General features: G+C 43.6%; 1 protein-coding gene across 1 annotated transcript in view; it reads right to left on the bottom strand.

Annotated features, from left to right (window-relative positions):
- The window catches only part of SPI1 (Spi-1 proto-oncogene), a 29,878-nt gene extending 18,558 nt beyond the window's left edge, over positions 1 to 11,320 (bottom strand). The window contains exons 1-2 of the mRNA XM_039538349.1: positions 10,969 to 11,320; positions 2,503 to 2,596 (exon numbers count right to left, since the gene is read on the bottom strand). Of these exons, the coding sequence (XP_039394283.1) occupies positions 2,503 to 2,596; positions 10,969 to 11,013 (139 nt within the window). The 5' untranslated portion in view covers positions 11,014 to 11,320. The remainder of the gene's footprint in view (positions 1 to 2,502; positions 2,597 to 10,968) is intronic.
- Positions 11,321 to 22,030: the final 10,710 nt, after the last annotated feature.

Below are 22,030 nucleotides of genomic sequence, written 5' to 3'. Positions count from 1 at the left end.
GACACCCCTTTTACTCCATCAATACCACCACCAGCCCTGACTCCTTGTTTGTCCATTTATCCCACAACTGTCTTTGCACTTTCCTCCACACCACTCCTTATACAAAGAACACAACCCTTAAAATAGGTTGTAAAGTCTCTTTCCTGTGCTCCTTCATATTGCTCCTCAAGACTCATTGTTATGGTAATGCCTACAAGAAATTAGCCAACTTGGGGATGGCTGACATTTATAGGAAACAGCAAAAGAGTTGACTTGTATGGTTTATTTCTCTCCTTTACTTCTTATTTCTTGCTTGTTGTCTTAGATAGTGAGAAATTCAGGGGAGGGACTGTGACTTATATGTTTGGACAATGGGTGGCAAATTGCCGGTGCTACCATAATACAAATAAACAATAATTTCTGTGAAATGTGTGTTGGGATTGTAAGGTATTGTTCCCGCCTATCCTCCTCTAGTAGGAGAACTGAAACCCAGCTGTGTGTGTTGGAGATTTTGCATTGTTGCTAACATTTAGAAAAGTTTAGCAAGGGGCAAATGTCCATATAAACTGGGGGCCTGGGTGTCCTTAGGGCCCTGATTCAGCAAAGCACTTAGGTATGTACTTAAATCTTGTTGATTTTCAGTGGAACTTGAGACATTCTTAAAGATGTGCTTAAGTGATATGCAGAACTGGGACCAAGGCTGGAAGGAGTGGATGCATGGCGGGGGCGGTGTGTGTGCATATACACGTGAATGCATTCTGGTGAGTGTTAGGACTTTTAAAATATTAACTACTTAACTGTAGCAACCAATCTGTTTGATAGATGAGTATAATCCCCATTTTGCAGATGTGGAAACTGAGGCACAGAGCAGTTAAAGTCAACGTTTTCAAATTTGGGTGTATAAAATAAAACACTTGAATTTGCATCTCTGGATTTAAGTGCCTTTCTTTAGGCATTCAAATTTGACTATTTTGACCAATATGCCTTCACAAAAGCTACAGTGGTAGTTGGGTCAAAATAGATTACTCCCTTACTCTGTCCCTTATTTAGTGTGCAATTAGAAATTTCATATCTGGTCTGTGAATGTAATGTCAAGAGCAGATTTAGATAGGTTTTTTTTTTTTAATTAAACGTCCCAGGTGTGAGACAAGCCTCTTCAGAAACTTGCTGCCCTGTGCCATCTCTCTTATTAGCTATAGTACAGTGTGTTGTGAATTGGTTAGATCTCTTTAACTAAGCAGGGATGGCCCTGATTACTACATGGATGGGAAACTTCCAGGGAAATCTGAGGAACTGCAATGAGTGGTACAGTAGCGGATGCTTTTCTCTTTGAGTCAGTACTGACTCTGATGGCCCAGCATGGTGCTGGTGGGATGCTGTGCTGCAGGGGGAGATGTGGATCACTCAGTGAGGGGTGGTCTGACTTCAGAGTGAGTACTGAGCTTAGTGCCCCCAGAACATTTGAAAATACTTCAAAAATTAACTATCAAAAAGGAAATTTTTTTTATTAATTATTAATTGTGGTTTGTTTCATATAGTAATGAAGGATCAGTAGAGATGTGCTCAGTGTTCATGGCAACTAGGAAAATGGTCACACTTTTTCAGATGAAACAGACTGAACTGTTTCCTGCATTTATCACATTAGTAATGTCAAAAGAGTCCAGACTTGGCTCAGCTCAAACACTAATGAGATCTTACATCCACCAGACCAAAGCCCAGATTTAATTCTAATAGGATTTTTAAAATATAGGAATCCACCAAATTAAAACCTAGCAAAAACACCAACAGGCCCTCCAAGCTCCAGGTACACAACAGCTCTAATTCAACATTAATTGGATATCACATGTATAAGTTGAAACAACAGATTAACATGTGTTTCAAAGTAAACCAGTTTACATACAATCAGTTGTAAGGTGATGAGAAAAGGCCGGTATTAACAGATTTAAAGAGAGGCATATTCTCAGGGTCTGGGGGAGGGTGAAAGTTTCAGGTAGGTGGGACAGCAACCAGGAAAGGTCAAGATAGAAGAGTAGGTTATGTGGGATTGATGGTGGTCAAGAGCTCAGTGGTCAAGAAGTCAGAGGAGAGGTAGAGATGGAAGTGAGGTCAGAGAAATAGGGTAGAACAAATCCATGTCCATGGAGCATTCTGAAACTAGGTGAATGAGTTTGATTTGGGTTGAGAGATAGATAGGAAGGCAATGGAGATAATGAAGGATAAAGGTGATGTAATCCCACCTTCTGAGGCAAGAACGTAGTCTGGCTGCAACATTTTAGACGCATAGAAGATTTATGTATGATTTCAATACCTTCTGAAGTTATTTTATAGAAGCATATGATATAGTTGGTAGGCTGCAACAGTGTCATTGTGTTGGATGAATAAATATTGTTACTAATTCCAAAATACATGTATTTACTCCATATACCATAAATGGCATCTTTGCTTCCTCCCCGAATGCCCTAAATATCTCTTCTCCAGGATCCTAAGATGTAGCATGCTTCAGGGAAATTTTTTCAAACTTACCACCGTGACTCTCTCCATCACTGTTGAGATATTGGTAATAGTCATGGGGCTGACGGTAGAGGTCTGACTCATAGGATACCACATCTTCTGAGGGCTGCAGAGAGAGGAGGAATGGTTAGGCCTGAGAGCCTGAACAAAGCTCTTTCACAATTATTTAGATCAGTTAGGCACAGGAGGGGAAGGGGGATGCCAAGACACTATCTGTCAAGGAGAGGATGGGGAGAGGAGGGTCTTCAAAAGTTCTTATTTTACTAGCAGGGAATGAGGAAAAAATAGAAACCAAAAAGTGGCCTGCAAAACAGGAAGTTCACCTCCTGGGAGCCAATGGGAAATGAATTTGCTGCTATCTATGCAGTAGACAAGGAGATCCCATTCATCCTACGTAGTCCTTTGGCCAGCAGTTGGAAAGAAAAATAATTCAAGGACTTGTGTAATGCTGTAGGAAAGATGAGTTCTTGGAAACCAAGCACAGGCCATGATGCTATGCTACCAGCACAGGTGGCAGCATGCATGCCTCCTCCATAGTACTGGCAGATACCCACTCTCTTCCCTCCTTCCCATCACCAGTGCAGGCAGACCTCTGCCTTAAATGCTGGCTTTGGGTGCTTGTAGGTGGTCTATGTGAATGGTGCTGAGGTTTGTGACTGCTAGTGGGTGGATATAGGTGGGTGGTCATGCTGGGACTACAAGATTGAAACACTTCATTTCTGGTCACTTGTCCAGGACCAGTGTTCAGAAAAGTTCACTGGTGCTGTAAGCATTTGTATTGTTCTCCCTGAACTGTTTCAGTCCCCTGGAAAATCCCAAACACTGGATACTACAGCGTGTATATCATGTAATGTAGTAACGTATTTTTAAATAAATTTGGTGGTGTTTTATATTAGTTATGCATAACTCAATCGTTTCAGACGAAAAAAAAGTTACTCTTTCTCTCTTTGGCGGTTCCCATTCCCAGCACTATCTAATAGATCCCTGGAGTCTAGACTGCTGCTGACATCACAAGCAGATCCCATTTCCAAGCTCAAGAAAAGCAACAGTGCAGTATTATTCAGTGGACTTTGTTAAACTTTTGTCCAAATAACTTCGTTGTAGTACTTTCTGGAGAAACAGGAAATTCTTACAATGTCAAGTACAATGAATAGCTTCTCAGACTTTGCTGCAAGAGGAAATTACAGTTTGGAGATAAATATAAACATTTCTATAATTTTTTCTTATCCTGCGATGTTTTGCTTAATTATTTTATTTTGCTCTCCCCCATCCTGAGATATTTGGGCTACACTTCTCTTTGTGAAAATGCCACAGGCTTTTCAGACTTGTCCACATCCCTTCTGCTAAATTCTCTGCCTTTAACAGTGCAGAGAGGCTGCTCAGTGATCCCACTTTTCTACTGCAATCCTAAATCAAAATTTGGAGCAACAGTGATCAATATCCTTCCCCCAGTCTGTCCTCTCTCCCTTGAGTGACTGAAATTTTAGGGGGGTTGGTTCTCAAATGGGAACCCATGCCATGCTCCTTCCCTTGTTTGTTTTCCCCTCCCTCGTCATGGCAGAGGAATCCAAACAGCACAAGGAGGCCTTCTGAGGAGCTACAAAGGAGGATGTCTGCCATAATTCCTCCCAGCCTATGCACCCCTTGCTATGACCAGGGAAAGGGACTTAGCATCTAGACTTGACTTGGTAGGGCCTACGCATCCCTCCCCAAACAGCCAAGTATTCCTGGAACCGGCTATCTTCGCTGATTGTACACTCTTCAGAATTACATTAAAAAATCTCCCCAAAACTCACCTACCCCCAATCCAATACAATCCAAGGGAAAAGTTTCAGGGTTGCAGCCCAGGTTTTTAAGTAGGTAATTGAGTCACTTGGGAAAGAGTCTGGTATCTTTTCTGACTCTCCTTATTGCCAAAAAGAAGCTCTGGAGTCCTAGGTCTGATCCTCTGTGCTTCTTCCTCTCTAATTATGTATCTGATGATGTGTACTGTGGCTTAGGAGCTCCCTCCCACCCAAGATGATTATGATACAAAAGAGAACACCAGCCCAAAAGCAAGCGACTGCTCAAAGGACTTGTGACCACCACCTCAAAAGAAACCCCAAAAGGCCAAAAACCAGGAAAAAGTCAGAAAGTATTCCAGATCCTCATCTTCTGCCATTAGATTTAATTCCTCCGCTGAAGAAAGGGGAACTCTTCCCTTTGGAGTATAATAAAACCAAGCTAGAGAAGCAGGAGAGGTTCTCTCTCCCACCCTCCCCCCAGATTTGTTTGAAAACATGGGGAGTAAGGTGATGGTTGCCATTAAGATTCTGCCAGAACAAGAAGATGAGCAGGCTAGTGCATGGGAGAAGTATTTCCCATTGAAAATTAAAAGAGAATTTGCCTTATCTCATTGATTACTCCTTCAAAGATGGCAGTAGGGCGGAGTATGAAACTCACAACAAAGGGGAAAGGGTGAGATGGCAAAGCACTGAAATGCTACAGGGTCCTAGACTTTTTTTCTCCAAGATCAATGCAGCAGTGGCAGCACTTCTGGAAAAGTATGTGGCAATTCCTATAGAGGGGGATTTCTTCCCAAAGGATAAAGAGGATAGAAAGATAGAAGTGAACCTTGGAAGGGACTTTGAAGCTTTTTTAGTGTCCTTCAAAGCCTCACTGGCACCATGTACTTTGTTAGCGCCACCTGTTAGAATGTTCTGATGAGATGACCTAAAAAGCCACAACTGAATTAAAAACAATACTAAAGAGGCAGACAGATTGCTGCCATGGCCTTAGAGAATCCATAGAACTAACTTGTTGGCCAGTGGATAATTTATTCAAAGCAAATCTTCTGTGCCTCAAAATTCTCAGGTACAACTGTGCAGGAAAAGCTTGATAAAGTGGTAGCTAACAACCAGGACAAGCAAAAGTCCAAGAAGGACATTAGGCTCTCATACAGGACAGAAGCTATATTCACTTGTACCCACAAACAGAGGTACCAGAAAAAGGACTCCTTTTATTTGAGGGTTAAGACCTAGTCCCAAAATACTGAAGGGAAGCCCAGATCGCAGTGAGTCCAACCCCTCCTTCCAGGTCAGAATGACTGCAACAGAACCTGCCTCCATCCAGAAATAGGCCTACAGGGTAGTATATACCACTTCTTAGATTTCAGATAGATGGGTACAGGACAGAGTACAGCATGGATACTCTTTGATCCTCCTGGTTTCTCCTCCACATCCTTTCTTCGTGCCCTCTCCAACTACAAGTTATCAGAAACATCAAGTAATCCTGATTTCTCACACCTCCAACAGCTAATGATAACGATTCCTCAAGAGAAAAAGTGCTGAGTGTCGTACTCAATTTTCTTCATAGTGGGAAGAAAACAGGAGTCTGGTCTGTATTAAAGTTCAAGAGGCTGACCAGCTTGATAATGTTCTGAACTGATGTTCTAGCTTCCACTGTCTCTCCAACTTAACTCACTGTATTTCGTTTCCATATATATGTCAGTAAGAATTTCTGAAATCTCTCCTCTTGGAAGACATGAGCCTTAGTGCTTCTTCTTAGTCATTTGTAACCACCATTGACTCTCCCCCCACTCATAAGAAATAATTCTTACTTTTTTGGACAGAAACTTCAACACACAAAAGAAAAAGAATTGCACATGCTAGTTATGCAAAGTGCAGTTAAAATATTAGCCTGTGTAATACAGATAATTTCAGGAAAACATCTGTGTGTTTCCTTTCACCCCAAATACCTGAGTCTGAAAGTATCCCAATCCTCCATAGCTAGATGGATCAAGTGCTGTATCATTGACACATATTCAGCCACACATAAACAAGTTCCAGAAAGGTTCACTCTACACATTCCACAGCAGCATCCTGTACAGAAAGGGCCTCAGCCACCACAGAGGAAATCTGTAAAGCTGCCACCTGTCATCCGTAAAAAGTTGTATAAAGCATAACCAACTTCACATTCATATCTCTGAAGACGCATCCCTTGGCAGGAAGGCCAAGCAGTGGTCCCAAAATAGATAAATACTACCAGTTTTAGATAAGGGAGAGAACTTTCTTCTTTCCTCCTTGCTTCTCCTTCCCTAATATTTTTTTTCTTACTACTTGTGATTCCCCAAATTTGGGACTGAGGTGAGGCCACAGAGAAAATGTGTTACCTGATGATTTTTGTTCTGGGACTGACCTCTCCCCCAAGTCCTCCCACACAAGAGAACTCCAAAGTCACGTGAGGTCTGTGCTGCCATCACTATTTACAGGAACGGCACAGGGCAAATGTCTGATGGGACAAGAGGTCAGTTCCAGAAAGAAAATAATGAAATAGCAAATTTTCCATATTCCCCCACTTCAGTATAATTTTGACCAGCCAGTAGTCTCTCAAACTTCATTATCACTCACAAATCTAACTGTCTTCAGTGGGAGCTGTGGGTGCTCAGCACCTCTAAAAGCAAGGCTTCTTTTATGTAGGTTTATTTATTTATGAATTTAGATGCCTAGATTTTAGACACCCTATTTTGAAAATTTTGGCCTAAGATTCTCTGTCTTGTGGTTTATTGGCCTTCCTGGTCACTGCTCCCTTGGACAAAAAAAAAAAAATCATATTAATTCTTGCATCCCTTGCCAGTCTGCTCCTCACAAGGACCTTAAAATGGAACTTCCTATCACCAGTGTATCTAAGTAGATTCTCTCAGCTGTATGGGTGGGATGACTGATATGTGAAGATCGACAATAAATTGATGACAATTTGTCTCTCCTTTTCCTTGATGAACTCTGTCATAGTAAGACTGAATGTTTTATCTATCCTTCATAGAATTCACCTGAAAGTCCCTCCTTAAATCACTGTTTAGTTTCTGCTTTAGGTTTCATGAAACTTATATTTTTGTCTGTCATCGGGAAGAGAGAAGAGCTTTCCCTGAGCCTCCTTCTCCCATTGACACCAGCATGTGCTCCTGTGGTCTCTTGGCCTCCCCACCACCACACACTTTGGGCTAGCCTACCCTGTTCTGGAGCCCCCCAACCAGGCACACATTTTACCAGGTAATTTAAGCCATTATTACTTCTGTGATACACATTGATCTGAAACCTTTTTCCAGACAGGAAACAGAAGAGCAGTATATTTTACTTTTTAGAGCTTTTAATTGATGTGTATTATGATAATTCCATGCCCTCTGAGGAAGGGTGACAGGAAGTTTTGCTAAGAACTGATTGTGCTTTGAAGCTGGTCTCCTTTCCTACGTGCCCTGAGCTACAATATGTTATCCAAGACCTCAAGCAAGTGTTCAGCAAACACACAAATCAAATATGTCATTGATATTAAAGGGAGAATTACCCCACCCTACCTCTTGATTTGGCAAACCTAGATAAAATTACTGCAGCAAGAAAAGAGCTACAAAGCTATTTGGACAGTGTAAATGTCAGAGGTTGAGAAGAGTTGCCAGTGGTCCAACTGAATTCCAAATAATAGTCTGAATATTTTTCTCTAAGATTTTGTAATATGGTTCAGTCAGAATGTAAATTTTCTGAATTCTGTTTGGGTTTTTGGTTTGGTTTTTTTTCCCCTTGGTGTGTGAATATGGTTCAATCAGATTGTACATTTACTGAATTCTGTTTGAGTTTTTTTTGTTGTTTTTTTCTCCCGGGTGTGTGATTCAGAAATACACAACTCCCCGTGATGTGCAGCTGAGACTGGTTTTATGGACAAATGCAACCTTATTTCCTTGGAAAAATTTACAAAACTCTTTTTCAAAAAGGATGGGGAAATCATGTTAACCTCTTCACTCCACAAACTCAGTGGCCCACATAGGAAATGCAGGTATGCTGGACGTGCTGTATATGGAGGATTTCTTTCCCCTCTCTCACACACAAAATTTCACACCAAAGCTGTTGGTTCTACAGGTAGCTCCTTAGAGATTCTCAGGCATCTCAGGGCAGCACGAGACAGAGGTTTACATTGTAGACCTTTCTGCCTTGGTGTTGAAGTGGTTAGATCCAGAAGTGCACTAGAGAGGACATTTGTCCCAGTTTATAGGATTCTTCCCACTGCATCTTCCACATTAATTGTTTAGCCTTCAAAGAAAGAAACTGTGACTTTTAAGCCATATTCAACCACCACTTTCCAAACCAAGCCTAATGGTTCTCTAGCAGAATCAGGAGGAAGGCAGTTACAGACACACCCTAAACTGAAAGGGGAGGGACAGAAGAGGGAAGTGTCACTTCACAGAAACCCTGTCTCTATAAACAGCTAATGTCTGTCCCCTAAAGAGTCCCAGTGGGCCAGCCACTTACAGTGAAACTGTGTGTGCTCAAATTGCTGGTACGCAAAGCACCTAAATTCAAAACAAAATTTAAAAATTGTGGAAAATACAAAGTAATCTATTTTTGAACACTTTTATCACATAAATCAGAAAAAAAATATTTGTTCTGTCAGGTGATTCACTAAGATGTGATTCTATTTCCACTACAAATAGTCTCTCCTCTGAACAGAATGTAGCTAGAACTCCAATCTGAGTGGATTAACAAAGGTTATAATAATGGGCAGATGGTGTTGGATTTTCACTCACTCCACACCCTGGAATTTGAGAGTGGAAGAGAGACTCCTCAGAAAGAATGTTATAGATGAATGAGACCCTTAGAGCCGTTAGGAAATCCCTTCTCTCTCTTTTCCCTCAAGACTCCAGGGGAAGATTGGGTCAGTTTTTGTAGTAATGCTTGTCAAAGAATTCAGAATTGTGGCATGACCTCAAAACAAGCCCAGAGAGTCATTTATGGAGAACAGTGGAAATCTCAATATTCATTCAGTTCACTCAAATCCTTTTCAAATTATGATCCTGACAGATTCGCAGACAGACTGACTGGACTGATGTAGGCAACATGGGACACTAATAATTTTGCATGCTCCTTCCACCCATGGGGCAACTTTTGGATTCCATGGTCTCCAGTCTGAGAAATGTTGCAATAGTGTGTGAAAGGAGAGATCCTGCTACAATCACACATATTTTGCTAGCAACATTGAAGCAATTAAAAGGGATATCTTTTTGGAGGATGGATAGGGCGATGGGAGATGGCAAAGAGAAAACATGGTACAAATTTTGCCAAAGTGTCCCTGGGGCTGTACTGTCTCCTAACTGAGTACACATGGCCTGTAAGAAAAGCATGTGCCAAATAAAATCCCCTCATTTGACTTCTCTAAAACTTACATAGAGTTAACAAGTGTACCTAGGGTCATCACCCACCCATTCCACTTCAGAGACTCCCCATTACAAATCTGGTGTTTCTGAACAGCAGGTTGGTGAAACAACTTTCTTAATAAACTAAGGCTTAGTTACTTAGTTAATAAGATATGGATCCCATGGTCCTAGTCTGAGAAATGTTGCAATAGTGTGTGAAGAGAGAGATCCTGCTGCAGTCACACACATTTTGCTATCATCATGGATGCCAACAACTGAAAGCGATTAAAAGGGGTATCTTTTTGGAGGATGGGTAGGGCGATGGGAGATGGCAAGAGAAAACATGGTACAAATTTTGCCAAAGTGTCCCTGGGGTTGTACCGTCTCCTAACTGAGTACACATGGCCTGTAAGTAAAGCATGTGCCAAATAAAATCCCCTCATTTGACTTCTGTGGAATTTATATAGCATTAACAAGTGTACCCAGGGCCATCACCCACCCATTCTAATTCAGAAACTCCCCATTATAAAGCTAGTGTTTCTGAACAGCAGGCTGGTGAAACAACTTTCTTAATAAACAATAACCCCCAAGTTAATTACTTTAAAATAAGAGTTAACAGTGTAACAAAGCTTCAAAGACAAAAGGGACAGAAAGTCCTATGATCACTTATAAAAAGGAAAGTTTGTGTCTCTGGAAAAAATGTAGAGATTTAGTTAAGGTTTTATCTTGAACTTTCTAGCCGACTTTTTATAGTCCAAAAAAGGAAAGTTTTCAACCCCACTATACACAGATGGGTGGAGTGAAGTAGGGGAGATTTAGGATTATTTCAAAGACACAAATTTCACTCATATTTAAGATAAAAATCTATAGAAACTGAATCCAGAGACTAGAATCTTGTCCCTTGCAAACAGCAAGCAGCCGTGGAGTTTCCAAAATATAAAACCAGCACTTGGTCGCTTTTATCTCACAGACTGGCAGATATTTTAAATACATAAAATTATGTTTAACTATACAGATTTTAAATAATTACAACCTCAAACAAAACCCAGCTTTTATACCACAAAGCCAACTTTGGAGAACTGATGTGTTACATCCATAAAATATAAAAATACTCAGAAACTATACAAGTTCAGAGAGCAAACATTAACTTCCCATTCATTAGAAAACTTGTCACTAGCTTTATACATTGACCTGAGCCCAACTTTCAGGCATTAGAAACACAGACGAAAAGAGAGGCATTCTCAAATAGTAAATCTTAATTTGCTTTGTCTTTTGTTGCTGAACCCAATGAGCCATATTTGGAATTAACCCCATATACTCACAGGGGAAATGAGGGGAAATCCTTCCATTTTGCAAGCTTGCAACATTCAGCCAACTTCTTAGTGAATTTTCTAATTTCAATTTTCAAACATCCAGAATAACTGACTTTAAAAGTTGCATTAAAAAAAAACAAAAAAACACAACACAACAAAAGTGAGATCTTTGGACTCCTTGAAGTCCCCTTGTTGTAATGGATCTCAGGATAGGAGAAGGGCCCTAATTAGCTTTCATACTTTTCTGTAATAGGTTCTGAGGTGAGAACCTTCCCTAGACTTATCTGAAGTTCCTGATTTTATCAAATGTCTGTAGAAGGGAGATAGTCCCTGGGCTGTATCAGCTCAGTGTGACATCACATCAGCCTCAAGCCCAGTTTGCATAAATCTCATTTCAAGGAGTTGTAGTGCTGAAACAGGAAGTCTGTCACCAGCCAGATCTGCCATAGGCAGGTGCTTACTACATAACCAACAGCGCAGGCCCCACCAGTAAACAAGCATACTGGTGCAGTGTTTTTTATTAACAGTGAGAGAATAGAATGCTTCATACAAGTAGAGTTGAAGCACAGTGATATTACAGCTCTCTGGTTTAATGCAGTGACACAGACCTGAGTTAGTGACGCTGCCTATGATGGTAATACAGTTACAAGAACCTGCATTAATGTAGCCCTGTGTTGGAGTGATGCAGCAACATATCTCAGTGTCCATGATACCCCTTTCTGGGAGCAATGCATGTTCAAAGATATAGTCTTAAGTTCGTTCCAAAGGCTGAAGAGAACCCCATGGACACGGCTTAATAATTGCTTCTAATATGGAGTTAAATGATTCATTGAAAGTGGTTAAGAGCCTTCATATGTTTCCTTGAGGCCTCTGAACTTATTGGACTGTGGAAAGGGAAAGCAACAGTGGGGAGTGGAGAAGTGTCCCTTTTTGGGTACGTCTACATTGCAAAAAAAAGACTTGTGGCAGCAAGTTTCAGAACCCAGGTCAACTCACTCATGCTACAGGGCTAAAAATAGCAGTGTAGATGTTCACGCTGAGGCTGGAGCCCGGGCTCTGAAACTCAGCGAGGGGGGCCTGTCCCTTTGTGTAAAGAATCTGAAGATTCAGATCCTAACATTTTCCTGAGCAGACTCTGCACCAGCCCTTCTTCCCATACATCATTCCTCCCTCTCTCTGTCCTGCTATTTTACTTACATGTGGCTGCACTGAAAATATGTGTCCTATCATTGTGCCTGGTGCTGGCAGGAAAATGAGGAGGCATGGAGCAGGGTGTGGGGGTTGAGGCCTTGCAGCCTGTGTAGAGCTGACATTCTCTCTAGCTCTGCAAAATGCCTCCTCATCTTGCAATTAGTTGTTCTTATTTTGGAAAAATGAATTGTGGTCGTTTGGATTGTTCCCCTTCATTCTATGCCCTGTGCCACAGGTTCTGCTTTTGACAGGAGCATGCTCACCGCTCACCTGGGACTATGTGTGGGGGAATTTCAGCTAAAGTGCAAACTTCCTCCCTCTTACACTGGTAAAACCAAAGGCCGGTCACAAGTTCCTCTCCTTCCCAGCCCTGAAGAACCCAACAAACAAACCATATTAGCAATGGGCTGGGGCTGGGACATGATGGGAGGTTAACTCTTGATGTCCTAGATTGACTTTCTTCCATACTGACTGGTACTTCAGCATCACATTCCTATTTTGCTGACACCTGAAAATCTTGTAGTTTACCTTGAGGAAAACAAGCTGTTAAATAGTTCACATAAAAGACCACCTTCATCTCTGATAGGTAGCAAGCTTAGTGGGTAAAGGGAATGCAGCAGCTGGGTGGACCTTGATGTTAGTAAGAAAAAAAGGAAAACTACAGAAATATAGATTAGATGTGACTTCTCTAAAAGAGATACAAAATAAGCTAAAATCAAATGTAGAGTCCTCATTAATGGTTCATTATCAAGTAGGATCCTACAGAGATCCATTCTGGGTCCAGTCCTATTTATATTTTCATTCGTGACTTGTAGCTTGTAGAGGGGAGTTCACTAATCAGATTTATTGATGATGCATATCTGTGAAGGGATCAAAAGTACTTGAAAGACTAGGATTAAAATAAAGCACATTGTTGATCATAAAATGTAAAAATGATCAGAAATCAATAAAATAAGATTAATTAAAAACAAATGTGAAGACAGTGAAATACACAAATCTTGAATATGGGTAACTGGTTGGACTGTGGTTCTAATAGATGATAAACTGAACAAAAGTAGTCGTGGCTATCTGGACATCATGTATATGGAAGACATGCTAACTGACTGTTAATACAGTGAAACACATCTTAAGCACCCACTGGAAGGTAAAACAAGTTAAAAGTGGTGCTTAATTCAGGTAGCCTTCTACTAATGACAAAATTCAACTGTAGTCAGTATATTGGCAGATACTTTGGGGCTGTCATTTAAGACAGGAAATTACCTAATAAGGATGGATGTGTTGCACAAGCTTCACTGTACTCAAAGGAATTCTAGAAAGAGGATAGGTGTCAATTATCGTACTTTGTCAATTAGAACAGAATAAGAAGTCATAAAACTTGAGCTACGGAAGGAAATACGCTGTAATTCTAAGAACAGTCCAGCAATGGAACAAGCTGCCAGGGAGGTGGTAGAATCACCCTCAGTTGAAATGTTAAAGGCTAAGACAAAAAACAAATTTAGAGTACTAGATTTTGGTTAGGGAAAATAACAATCCTGTTGTGATTCAGCCTAGATGACTATCTAATCTGTGACCAGGCCTATCACTGTGTATTTTAGTGTTCAAAGTCACTTGTGAGGTCCTTCCAACCCAAATGAGTCTATAAGTAGTTTAATAAATTCAGATACACTTTGAATTAAGAGTGTATCCACCATTGCTCATTCCTAAAAGGATGCCTATTAAGGAATGTATGTTTGGCCCAGCCTCTCCGGATCCCTGAACGTTTTATGAGATTAGACTATATATATGTGGAACTACATATATACAGGTGGGTTTCCAGATTATAATATAATAGCACACCATTGTGTAGATATAGTTTTAATCAGGCCATGAATTTTAAAATGCAAGAGGCTTATCCCGCTGCCCGCCCCCCCACGTCCCCCACTCACTCTGTCAGACACATCCATGGAAAAGACCCAAGTGCTTATAAAGAAGTTCTCGGAATTATTTTGATTTTTCTCTTTCTCACTATCTGTTCCCATCAGAGACAAACTCAGGTGGTTTTTTTTCTCTCTCCAACCAAAGTGCAGGGTCCCAGGGTCTCCATTAATATAATTTAGTTTTTATACAGTACATGGCATTTTACAGATAAAACATAATCTCTGCCTTGAAAAGCTTCCAAATTCAAATTCTACAAGACACAGAAAAAACAAGAAGCAAGATGAGCAGGTAAATGAAGGCCAAAGTTTACACAAATTAAGGTAATCACAGGTTCCTTGGTTTTGCACTGAGATTGTTCTAGGTTTGTTTGTTTGTAATTTTAAATATTTGTATCTATTTGAAAATAGCATTTGCATTACTTTGGTTTCGGGGTAAAAGGCAGCATTAGAAAGTCAGAAGTCGTCAATTTGAGGATGGATTTTAAGAGGGAAAAGGAAGCTGCCTGGCATACAAGAACAATGATGTCATTCAAGGCAACAGGGAAGGGTGAGAAAAAGCAGAGAGGCATTTATTGGAGAAGAATACAGAGGTTGCCTGAAATAAGTGGAAATGGCACATGGTATGAGTAAGTGAATGGCAGGAGCTGAGAGCTGAGATGTGGGAATGAACAGAACTATTTAGAGTCTTGAAGATGAGAACAGATAGTTTGAACTTGATGTCAAATGAGAGAGGTAGAGTCAGAAAAAGTACTCAAAATTGGGGGTGATGGAGTCAGAGCAATGGAAGAGGAAGATGAGCTTAGAAATGGTATTTTGAATAATCTGGAGGATGTAAGGCCAAAGCATATTTCCACACAAAGTGCACACAACTCTAAGAAAGGGTACATGATGTTTGATGCTCCTCACACACAGAGTGTACTCCATCTATTGAAAAGGCTCCTGAAGTTGCCTTGAAGCATGCTAAAGCAGCCTTTGCTTTGTTGAGAGTTTGGGAATAACTCCTAAACTGGAAGATAAACCTCTGGAAAAGTTTAACAAGAGGTTTAACGTAATCAAATTACAGAAGACCCCTTCTCTAAACAACTTTTTTCCCTGCCAATGTATATGGCTGAGGCACATTTTAAGCAGCCCCACCCCCAATTCTACCCATTTATTCTTCAAACCACCTCTAACCACAAGCTACCAGAACAGAAGGGTTTTAACTTACAGCCACATCACACTGAGGTCCCTTTACCTCAAACCTTGCCTGGTGCTCACAAGGTAATTTTTCTTCCTACCAAAACCACATACAGGTCTTTGCCTCCTTTTATCTTGGTGACTCTTGTCACAAAAGAGCCCTTATGCAGTCTGTGCTGCTGAGCTCTGTTGTGATGAGACATGGCCTCTCTGCACACTAGGATCCCACAGGTCTTGTATACCCTCCCCACAGCTATGTTGTCTATAGGATTTCCACTCTCTTCAGGGCTGAGGTGGCTTGTTGGCCCTGTATACTAAGAGCCCTGATGCCATGAGGACTTTACCCTACACTCCCAAGAGCCAAGGTTCCCATCAGGTCTCTTAAATTTTCTCTGCATCTGAGGTGCCAGGGGTCTCTCTCTTTAACCCTTTGTTACATGTGCTACCACCGAGGCCCAAAATACAAAACCTTCTTTATTTCCATGGTGGAAATAAGAGCAGGGCAAGAGCTGATGTGAGTCTCCTCACATTTATTACCCCTTCTTTACAGATATGGAGCTTGAACCTAGGTAGTCTAACAGACTGAACACAGACACCATGGACAGACATACTCTATTGTATCTATGTGAGGTCCTATCTCTCACTGAAGTTCCCCTCCAAGTCCTAGAACACTAGAAAAGGTGTGCTTGTATAGCAAAAAAAAAAAAAAGTGTGTTTGCTGGTATAGCTTATACCAGTTCTCTGAACCAAATAAACTATACCGACAAAGAATTTTATGCCAGTATAACTGCATTTATACTAGGGTTTTTGCCAATAATGAAATATCACCAAAAATCACACTTGTAACTGACATTATTATACTGGCAAGAGTCTAAATTTAGACCAGGTCTACTCTATCTCCTGTCCACACAAACTTGCTGACTTTCTAGCACGTGGAGATAGACTTCACCTTTTAGCCCAGGAGAGGGAAGTTCACAGCCCATCCCAATCTGCCGCCCACAGAAAGGTTGATATCCATTGGTGGTGTGATGTGGCTATATAGTATTACTGAGGCAAGATTCAAAAAAATAGGGTCCAGATTGTCAAAAAAGGTCAGCATCCAACAGCTTCCACTTAAGCACCTAAATATGTATTTAGGTTTTCAAAATGCTCAGCACCCAGCAGCCCCCCATTGTGAACTATCTACTCCTAGACCCACAAGGAAAGAATTCATAGTTCTTCTTTGCGAGATTGCTCATATCGATTCCAGCTAGGTGTGCGCGCGCTGCAGTCGTCAGAAAGTTTTTCCCTTAGCAGCTCCCATCGAGTCGGCTGTGGAGCCCCCTGGAGTGGCGCTGAATAGATGACTCTGCCAACACGGCCCCTCCTCAGTTCTTTCTTACCGCCAGTGACGGTCATTGGAACTGCAGTTGCTTGTGTAGCAAGTGCTTCCCTTAGTGTCCATAGTAGCTGTTAGTTTGTAGTTGTAGTTATAGTTTGTATATATAGTTATAGTTTGTAGATAAGGTATTCGGTGTGGGGTTTATCACCCAATCCCTTCCCTTCCCCTGGGTTCCAGGGCATGCCTCGGACCCAAGGGTTTAAGCCCTGTGGAACCTGCAGTAAGCCTATGCCAAGAGGCAACCCCCAGGACTCGTGCCTGAAGTGTCTGGGGAAGATGCACCAGACAGAGAAGTGCAGGATCTGCAAAGCATTCCACTCCAGGACTAAGAAAGAGTGAGACTTCCATCTGAAACAGCTCTTGATGTAGTCTGCTCTTCGCCCCCAGCCTGCCGTGGACCGTCAGGACCCAGCACCAAGCGTGTCCTTGCGGAGCGCCCTGGCCTCCGTATGTGACATGGCACCAAGGAAGGACTCTGGCCTAAGAGACACTTGGGACCGGCACTCCCCAGCGCGGCAGACTGCCGAGAGAACCCGGTGCTGCTCCCACTCCCCAGTGCCGCGCAAGCAGCACAGAAAGACTGATAGGCGTCATTCCCCTGTGCTGAAGACAGTGGTGCCGGCGGGCACAGCAGCAGTGTGTCCTTTGCAGGAGTACTCGGCACCAAGAGCACAGGAGTCAGTGCCGTCAACTTCAGTCCTGTTAAGGGAGCCGTCGAGTCCAGCACTCAGCAACACTCCTGAAATGCAGTGCCAAGTGGCGGAGTTGGAGCTGCCCTCTACCCTGGACACTTTTGAAGCTGCCAGGGATCTGATTGCCATGACGACACCTCAGCCCCCAGGAATCAGAGTCAAGCTTCTGGTGCCACAACGACCGGCACTGCCTAGAGGCAAGCTGGCTATGATGAGGAAGTCGCCCTCCCCAACTTGGCACCGCTCCCCGTGGCACTGCTCTTGATCTCCCTTGTCATGGCACCGTTTGCTGGCACCGGGTTCCAGGTGGGGTTCTCCAACACCATCGGGGTGGTGATCACCCTCCCTGACATCGAGGGTGGAGCGGCATCGGTCTCCCACACCGCCTCCTCGACACAGTCCCTGACACCAGATCCTCAGCATTGGTCCCCAGCACTGGATCCTCAGCGCCGGTCCCCAGCACCGGACCCTTGGAATCAATCCCCTGCACTGGACCCTCGGCACCTGTCTCCTTCACAATACCCATCGGCACCGCTATGGTCCTCATGGCCAAGGTTGGCTTCATTGGCCTCGGAATCCTTCTACCTGCAACGTAGCCATCTCAGGTCAGAAAGGCACCAGCATGATGCAGGTGTGGTGCTTTGGCATCCCCAGTGGTAGCCACCTGCACAGTGGCCCTTTTGGACCCCCTGAGCTTACCACCAGGCCCAGGGGTACTTTTCCAGGGGCTCCCGGTTGGTGGCCTCCGAAAGTTGAGCACCCCCACCACCCAGAGACTGACCTACGCCTCGGGGTTCTGAAATGACGCCAGCACAAGGCCCACTGTCCATCCAGGCCACTGCCACTGTGACAACGGTTGGTGTCGAGGTCCTCAGAACTAGTTAGGAGGAAGCAAGAGAGCTGGAGGGGCAGGAAGACCCTGCATCACCTCTGGCCTTGTCATCCTTGTCCTCAGATGAGGCGGTGGCAGGGGCTTCAGCCTTGGGACAACCCCTAATTGACCACAGAGCTCACCAAGACCTGCTACGCAGGATTGCCCGCAACATGGGGTTGCAGGCAGAGGTGATAGTTGAACCTGAGGACCCCATGGTGGACATCTTGGCACCAGAGGGACCATCCAGGATAGCTCTGCCACTGATAAAAATGATCCAGAACAACATTAAGATTCTGTGGCAGACCCCTACATCTATCGTGCCTACAGCTAAATGTGTTAAGCGGAAGTACTTCATACCCTCTAAAGGGTATGAATACCTCTTCTTACACCCACAGCCCTGCTCCTTAGTGGTGGCCATGGTTAAGAAGAAGGAGATACAGGGGCAGCAGGGACAGACTCCCAAATCAAAGGAGTCAAAACGGATGGATCTTTTCAGTAGAAAGGTCTACTCAACTGGAGGCCTGCAGCTGAGGATAGCTAACCAGCAAGCTAGCTTCAGTAGATATAACTTCAACTCTTGAGCCTCCATGTTGAAGTTTAAGGAGCTGATTCCACCAGACTGCAGAGCCGAATTTGCAGCTATAGTTAACGAAGGAAAGACAGTGGCATGGACCTCTTTACAGGCCTTACTGGATGCTGCAGATTCAGCCATCTGCACCCTTTCCTCCGGGATAGCCATGAGAAGGGGCTCATGGTTACAGGCATCTGGGTTGCTCCTGGAAGTGCAGCAAACCCTGCAGGACCTGCCATTTGATGGGGCAGGCCTGTTCTCAGAGCAAATGGACTTCAGGCTGCACAGCCAAAAAGACTCCTGGGCGACCATGAAATCGTTGGGCATGCACACCCTGGCAACCCAACGCAAACATTTTAAGCCGCAACAACAACAACAACAACCCTATCCTCCTCAGCTGAGGCAGGACTTCTACAGGAGGAGGGGTAGGAATGGTAGGCGCAAACCTTCCCATCCCCCACCTGGGCAGGGCCAGAGCCCGACCAAGCCATCGTCGGGCTCAAAACAGGCCTTTTAAAGGTGTACCCAAGGACAGCAGACCCATCATGACACCGGATCCTTCCCCTTGTTTCTTGAATCGTCTATCACACTTCTACTGTGCTTGGTCCCAAATAACATCGGACAGCTGGGATCTTCGCACGCTAGAAGTGGGATATTCTCTCCAGTTCTGCCCATCCACTCCCTCCCACCCCCCTTCTCTGTCCCTCTTCAGGGACCTTTTCATGAGCAACTCTTTATCCAGGAGGTGCAGGCACTCCTTGCCATTGGAGCAGTGGATGAGGTTCCCCAGAAGCTCAGGGACAGGGATTCTATTCCTGTTATTTCCTAATCCCCAAGGCAAAGGGGGGGGGGGTCTCAGACCCATTCTAGACCTGCAAGGACTCAACAAGTTCAGGGAAGAATTGAAGTACTGCATGGTCTCCCTGAGTGCTATTATCCCTTCTCTGGATCCGGGAGACTGGTATGTCGCCCTCAACATGAAAGATGCGTACTTTCACATAGCTATATGACCTGCACACAGACGATTCCTCAGGTTTGTCGTCGACCACAACCATTATCAGTTCATGGTCCTGCCCTTTGGCCTGTCAACAGCCCCCCGGGTGTTTACCATGTCGGTCATTGCAGCCTTCATCCGAAGGAGGCAGGTGCAGGTATACTCCTACCTCGACGACTGGCTGCTCAAGGGACGCTCCAGGGAACAGATGGAGTCTCAAGTCCGATTGGTCAGATCCACTTTCGAGAGACTGGGTTTCCTCCTCAATGTGAGTCGACTTTGTTACCAACCCAAAGAATAGAGTTCATCTGGGAGGTATTGGACTCGATACAGGCAAGAGCATTTTTTTCCAGAGTCCCACTTCCAAGTGATGACAGACATTATTCAAGGCCTCAGGCAGTACCTGACCACTACAGCAAGGGGATGCATGAATCACCTTGACCACATGGCAGCCTGGGCCTACGTGGTCCAGCATGCCAGACTGAGGCTCAGACCCCTCCAAGTGTGGCTCTCTTTGGTCTACTGCCCGGCGTGCGACAGCCTGGACACAGTGGTCACTGTGCCAGAGCAAGTATTCGAGTCCCTCCGATGATAGCTCGACCCTCAGACAGTGTGCGAGGGAGTCCCCTTCAACAGCCCCCAGCCCTCCTTGTCCCTGGTAACGGACACATCAGCTCTGGGATGGGGCACGCATTTGGGAGATCTCCAAATGCAGGGCCTATGGTCACAGGTTGAGCTCTCACTTCATATCAATATCTTGGAGTTGAAGGTTGGTGTGACTAGCATGCCAAACCTTTCAGGCCTGGCTACAAGGACAGTGTCTGGCAGTGATGATGGACAACACCACTGCCATGTTTTATATCAACAAGTAGGGTGGATCCCATTCCTCTCCCCTATGTTGGGAAGCCCTCCAGCTCTGGGAGTGCTGCATAGCCCAGGCCATTCACCTGGAAGCATCCTATCTCATAAGAACATAAGAGCGGCCGTACTGGGTCAGACCAAAGGTCCATCTAGCTCAGTATCTGTCTACCGACAGTGGCCAATGCCAGGTGCCCCAGAGGGAGTGAACCTAACAGGCAATGATCAAGTGATCTCTCTCCTGCCATCCATCTCCATCCTCTGACAAACAGAGGCTAGGGACACCATTCCTTACCCATCCTGGCTAATAGCCATTTATGGACTTAACCACCATGCATTTATCCAGTTCTCTTTTAAACACTGTTATAGTCCTAGCCTTCACAACCTCCTCAGGTAAGGAGTTCCACAAGTTGACCATGCGCTGCGTGAAGAAGAACTTCCTTTTATTTGTTTTAAACCTGCTGCCTATTAATTTCATTTGTTGACCCCTAGTTCTTGTATTATGGGAATAAGTAAATAACTTTTCCTTATCCACTTTCTCCACATCACTCATGATTTTATATACCTCTATCATATACCCCCTTAGTCTCCTCTTTTCCAAGCTAAAGAGTCCTAGCCTCTTTAATCTTTCCTCATATGGGACCCTCTCCAAACCCCTAATCATTTTAGTTGCCCTTTTCTGAAGCTTTTCTAGTGCCAGTATATCTTTTTTGAGATGAGGAGACCACATCTATACACAATATTCGAGATGTGGGCGTACCATGGATTTATATAAGGGCAATAATATATTCTCAGTCTTATTCTCTGTCCCCTTTTTAATGATTCCTAACATCCTGTTTGCTTTTTTGACCGCCTCTGCACACTGCGTGGACATCTTCAGAGAACTATCCACGATGACTCCAAGATCTTTTTCCTGACTCGTTGTAGCTAAATTAGCTCCCATCATATTGTATGTATAGTTGGGGTTATTTTTTCCAATGTGCATTACTTTACATTTATCCACATTAAATTTCATTTGCCATTTTGTTGCCCAATCACTTAGTTTTGTGAGATCTTTTTGAAGTTCTTCACAATTTGCTTTGGTCTCAACTGTCTTGAGCAGTTTAGTATCATCTGCAAACTTTGCCACCTCACTGTTTACCTCTTTCTCCAGATCATTTATGAATAAATTGAATAGGATTGGTCCTAGGACTGACCCTTGGGGAACACCACTAGTTACCCCTCTCCATTCTGAGAATTTACCATTAATTCCTACCCTTTGTTCCCTGTCTTTTAACCAGTTCTCAATCCATGAAAGGACCTTCCCCTTTATCCCTGACAGCTTAATTTACATAACAGCCTTTGGTTAGTTGAACTACCTTGCAAAACTCCCTGTTAGCAGCCCCTGTTCGCAGGAGCTCAGAACGAACTAGCGGACC

Source organism: Mauremys reevesii, linkage group 4 (genome assembly GCF_016161935.1).
Source record: "Mauremys reevesii isolate NIE-2019 linkage group 4, ASM1616193v1, whole genome shotgun sequence".
In the NCBI taxonomy this organism is placed as follows: domain Eukaryota; kingdom Metazoa; phylum Chordata; order Testudines; family Geoemydidae; genus Mauremys; species Mauremys reevesii.
The sequence above is the reverse complement of the archived record's forward strand: the minus strand, read 5'-3'. Positions and strand labels throughout refer to the sequence as shown.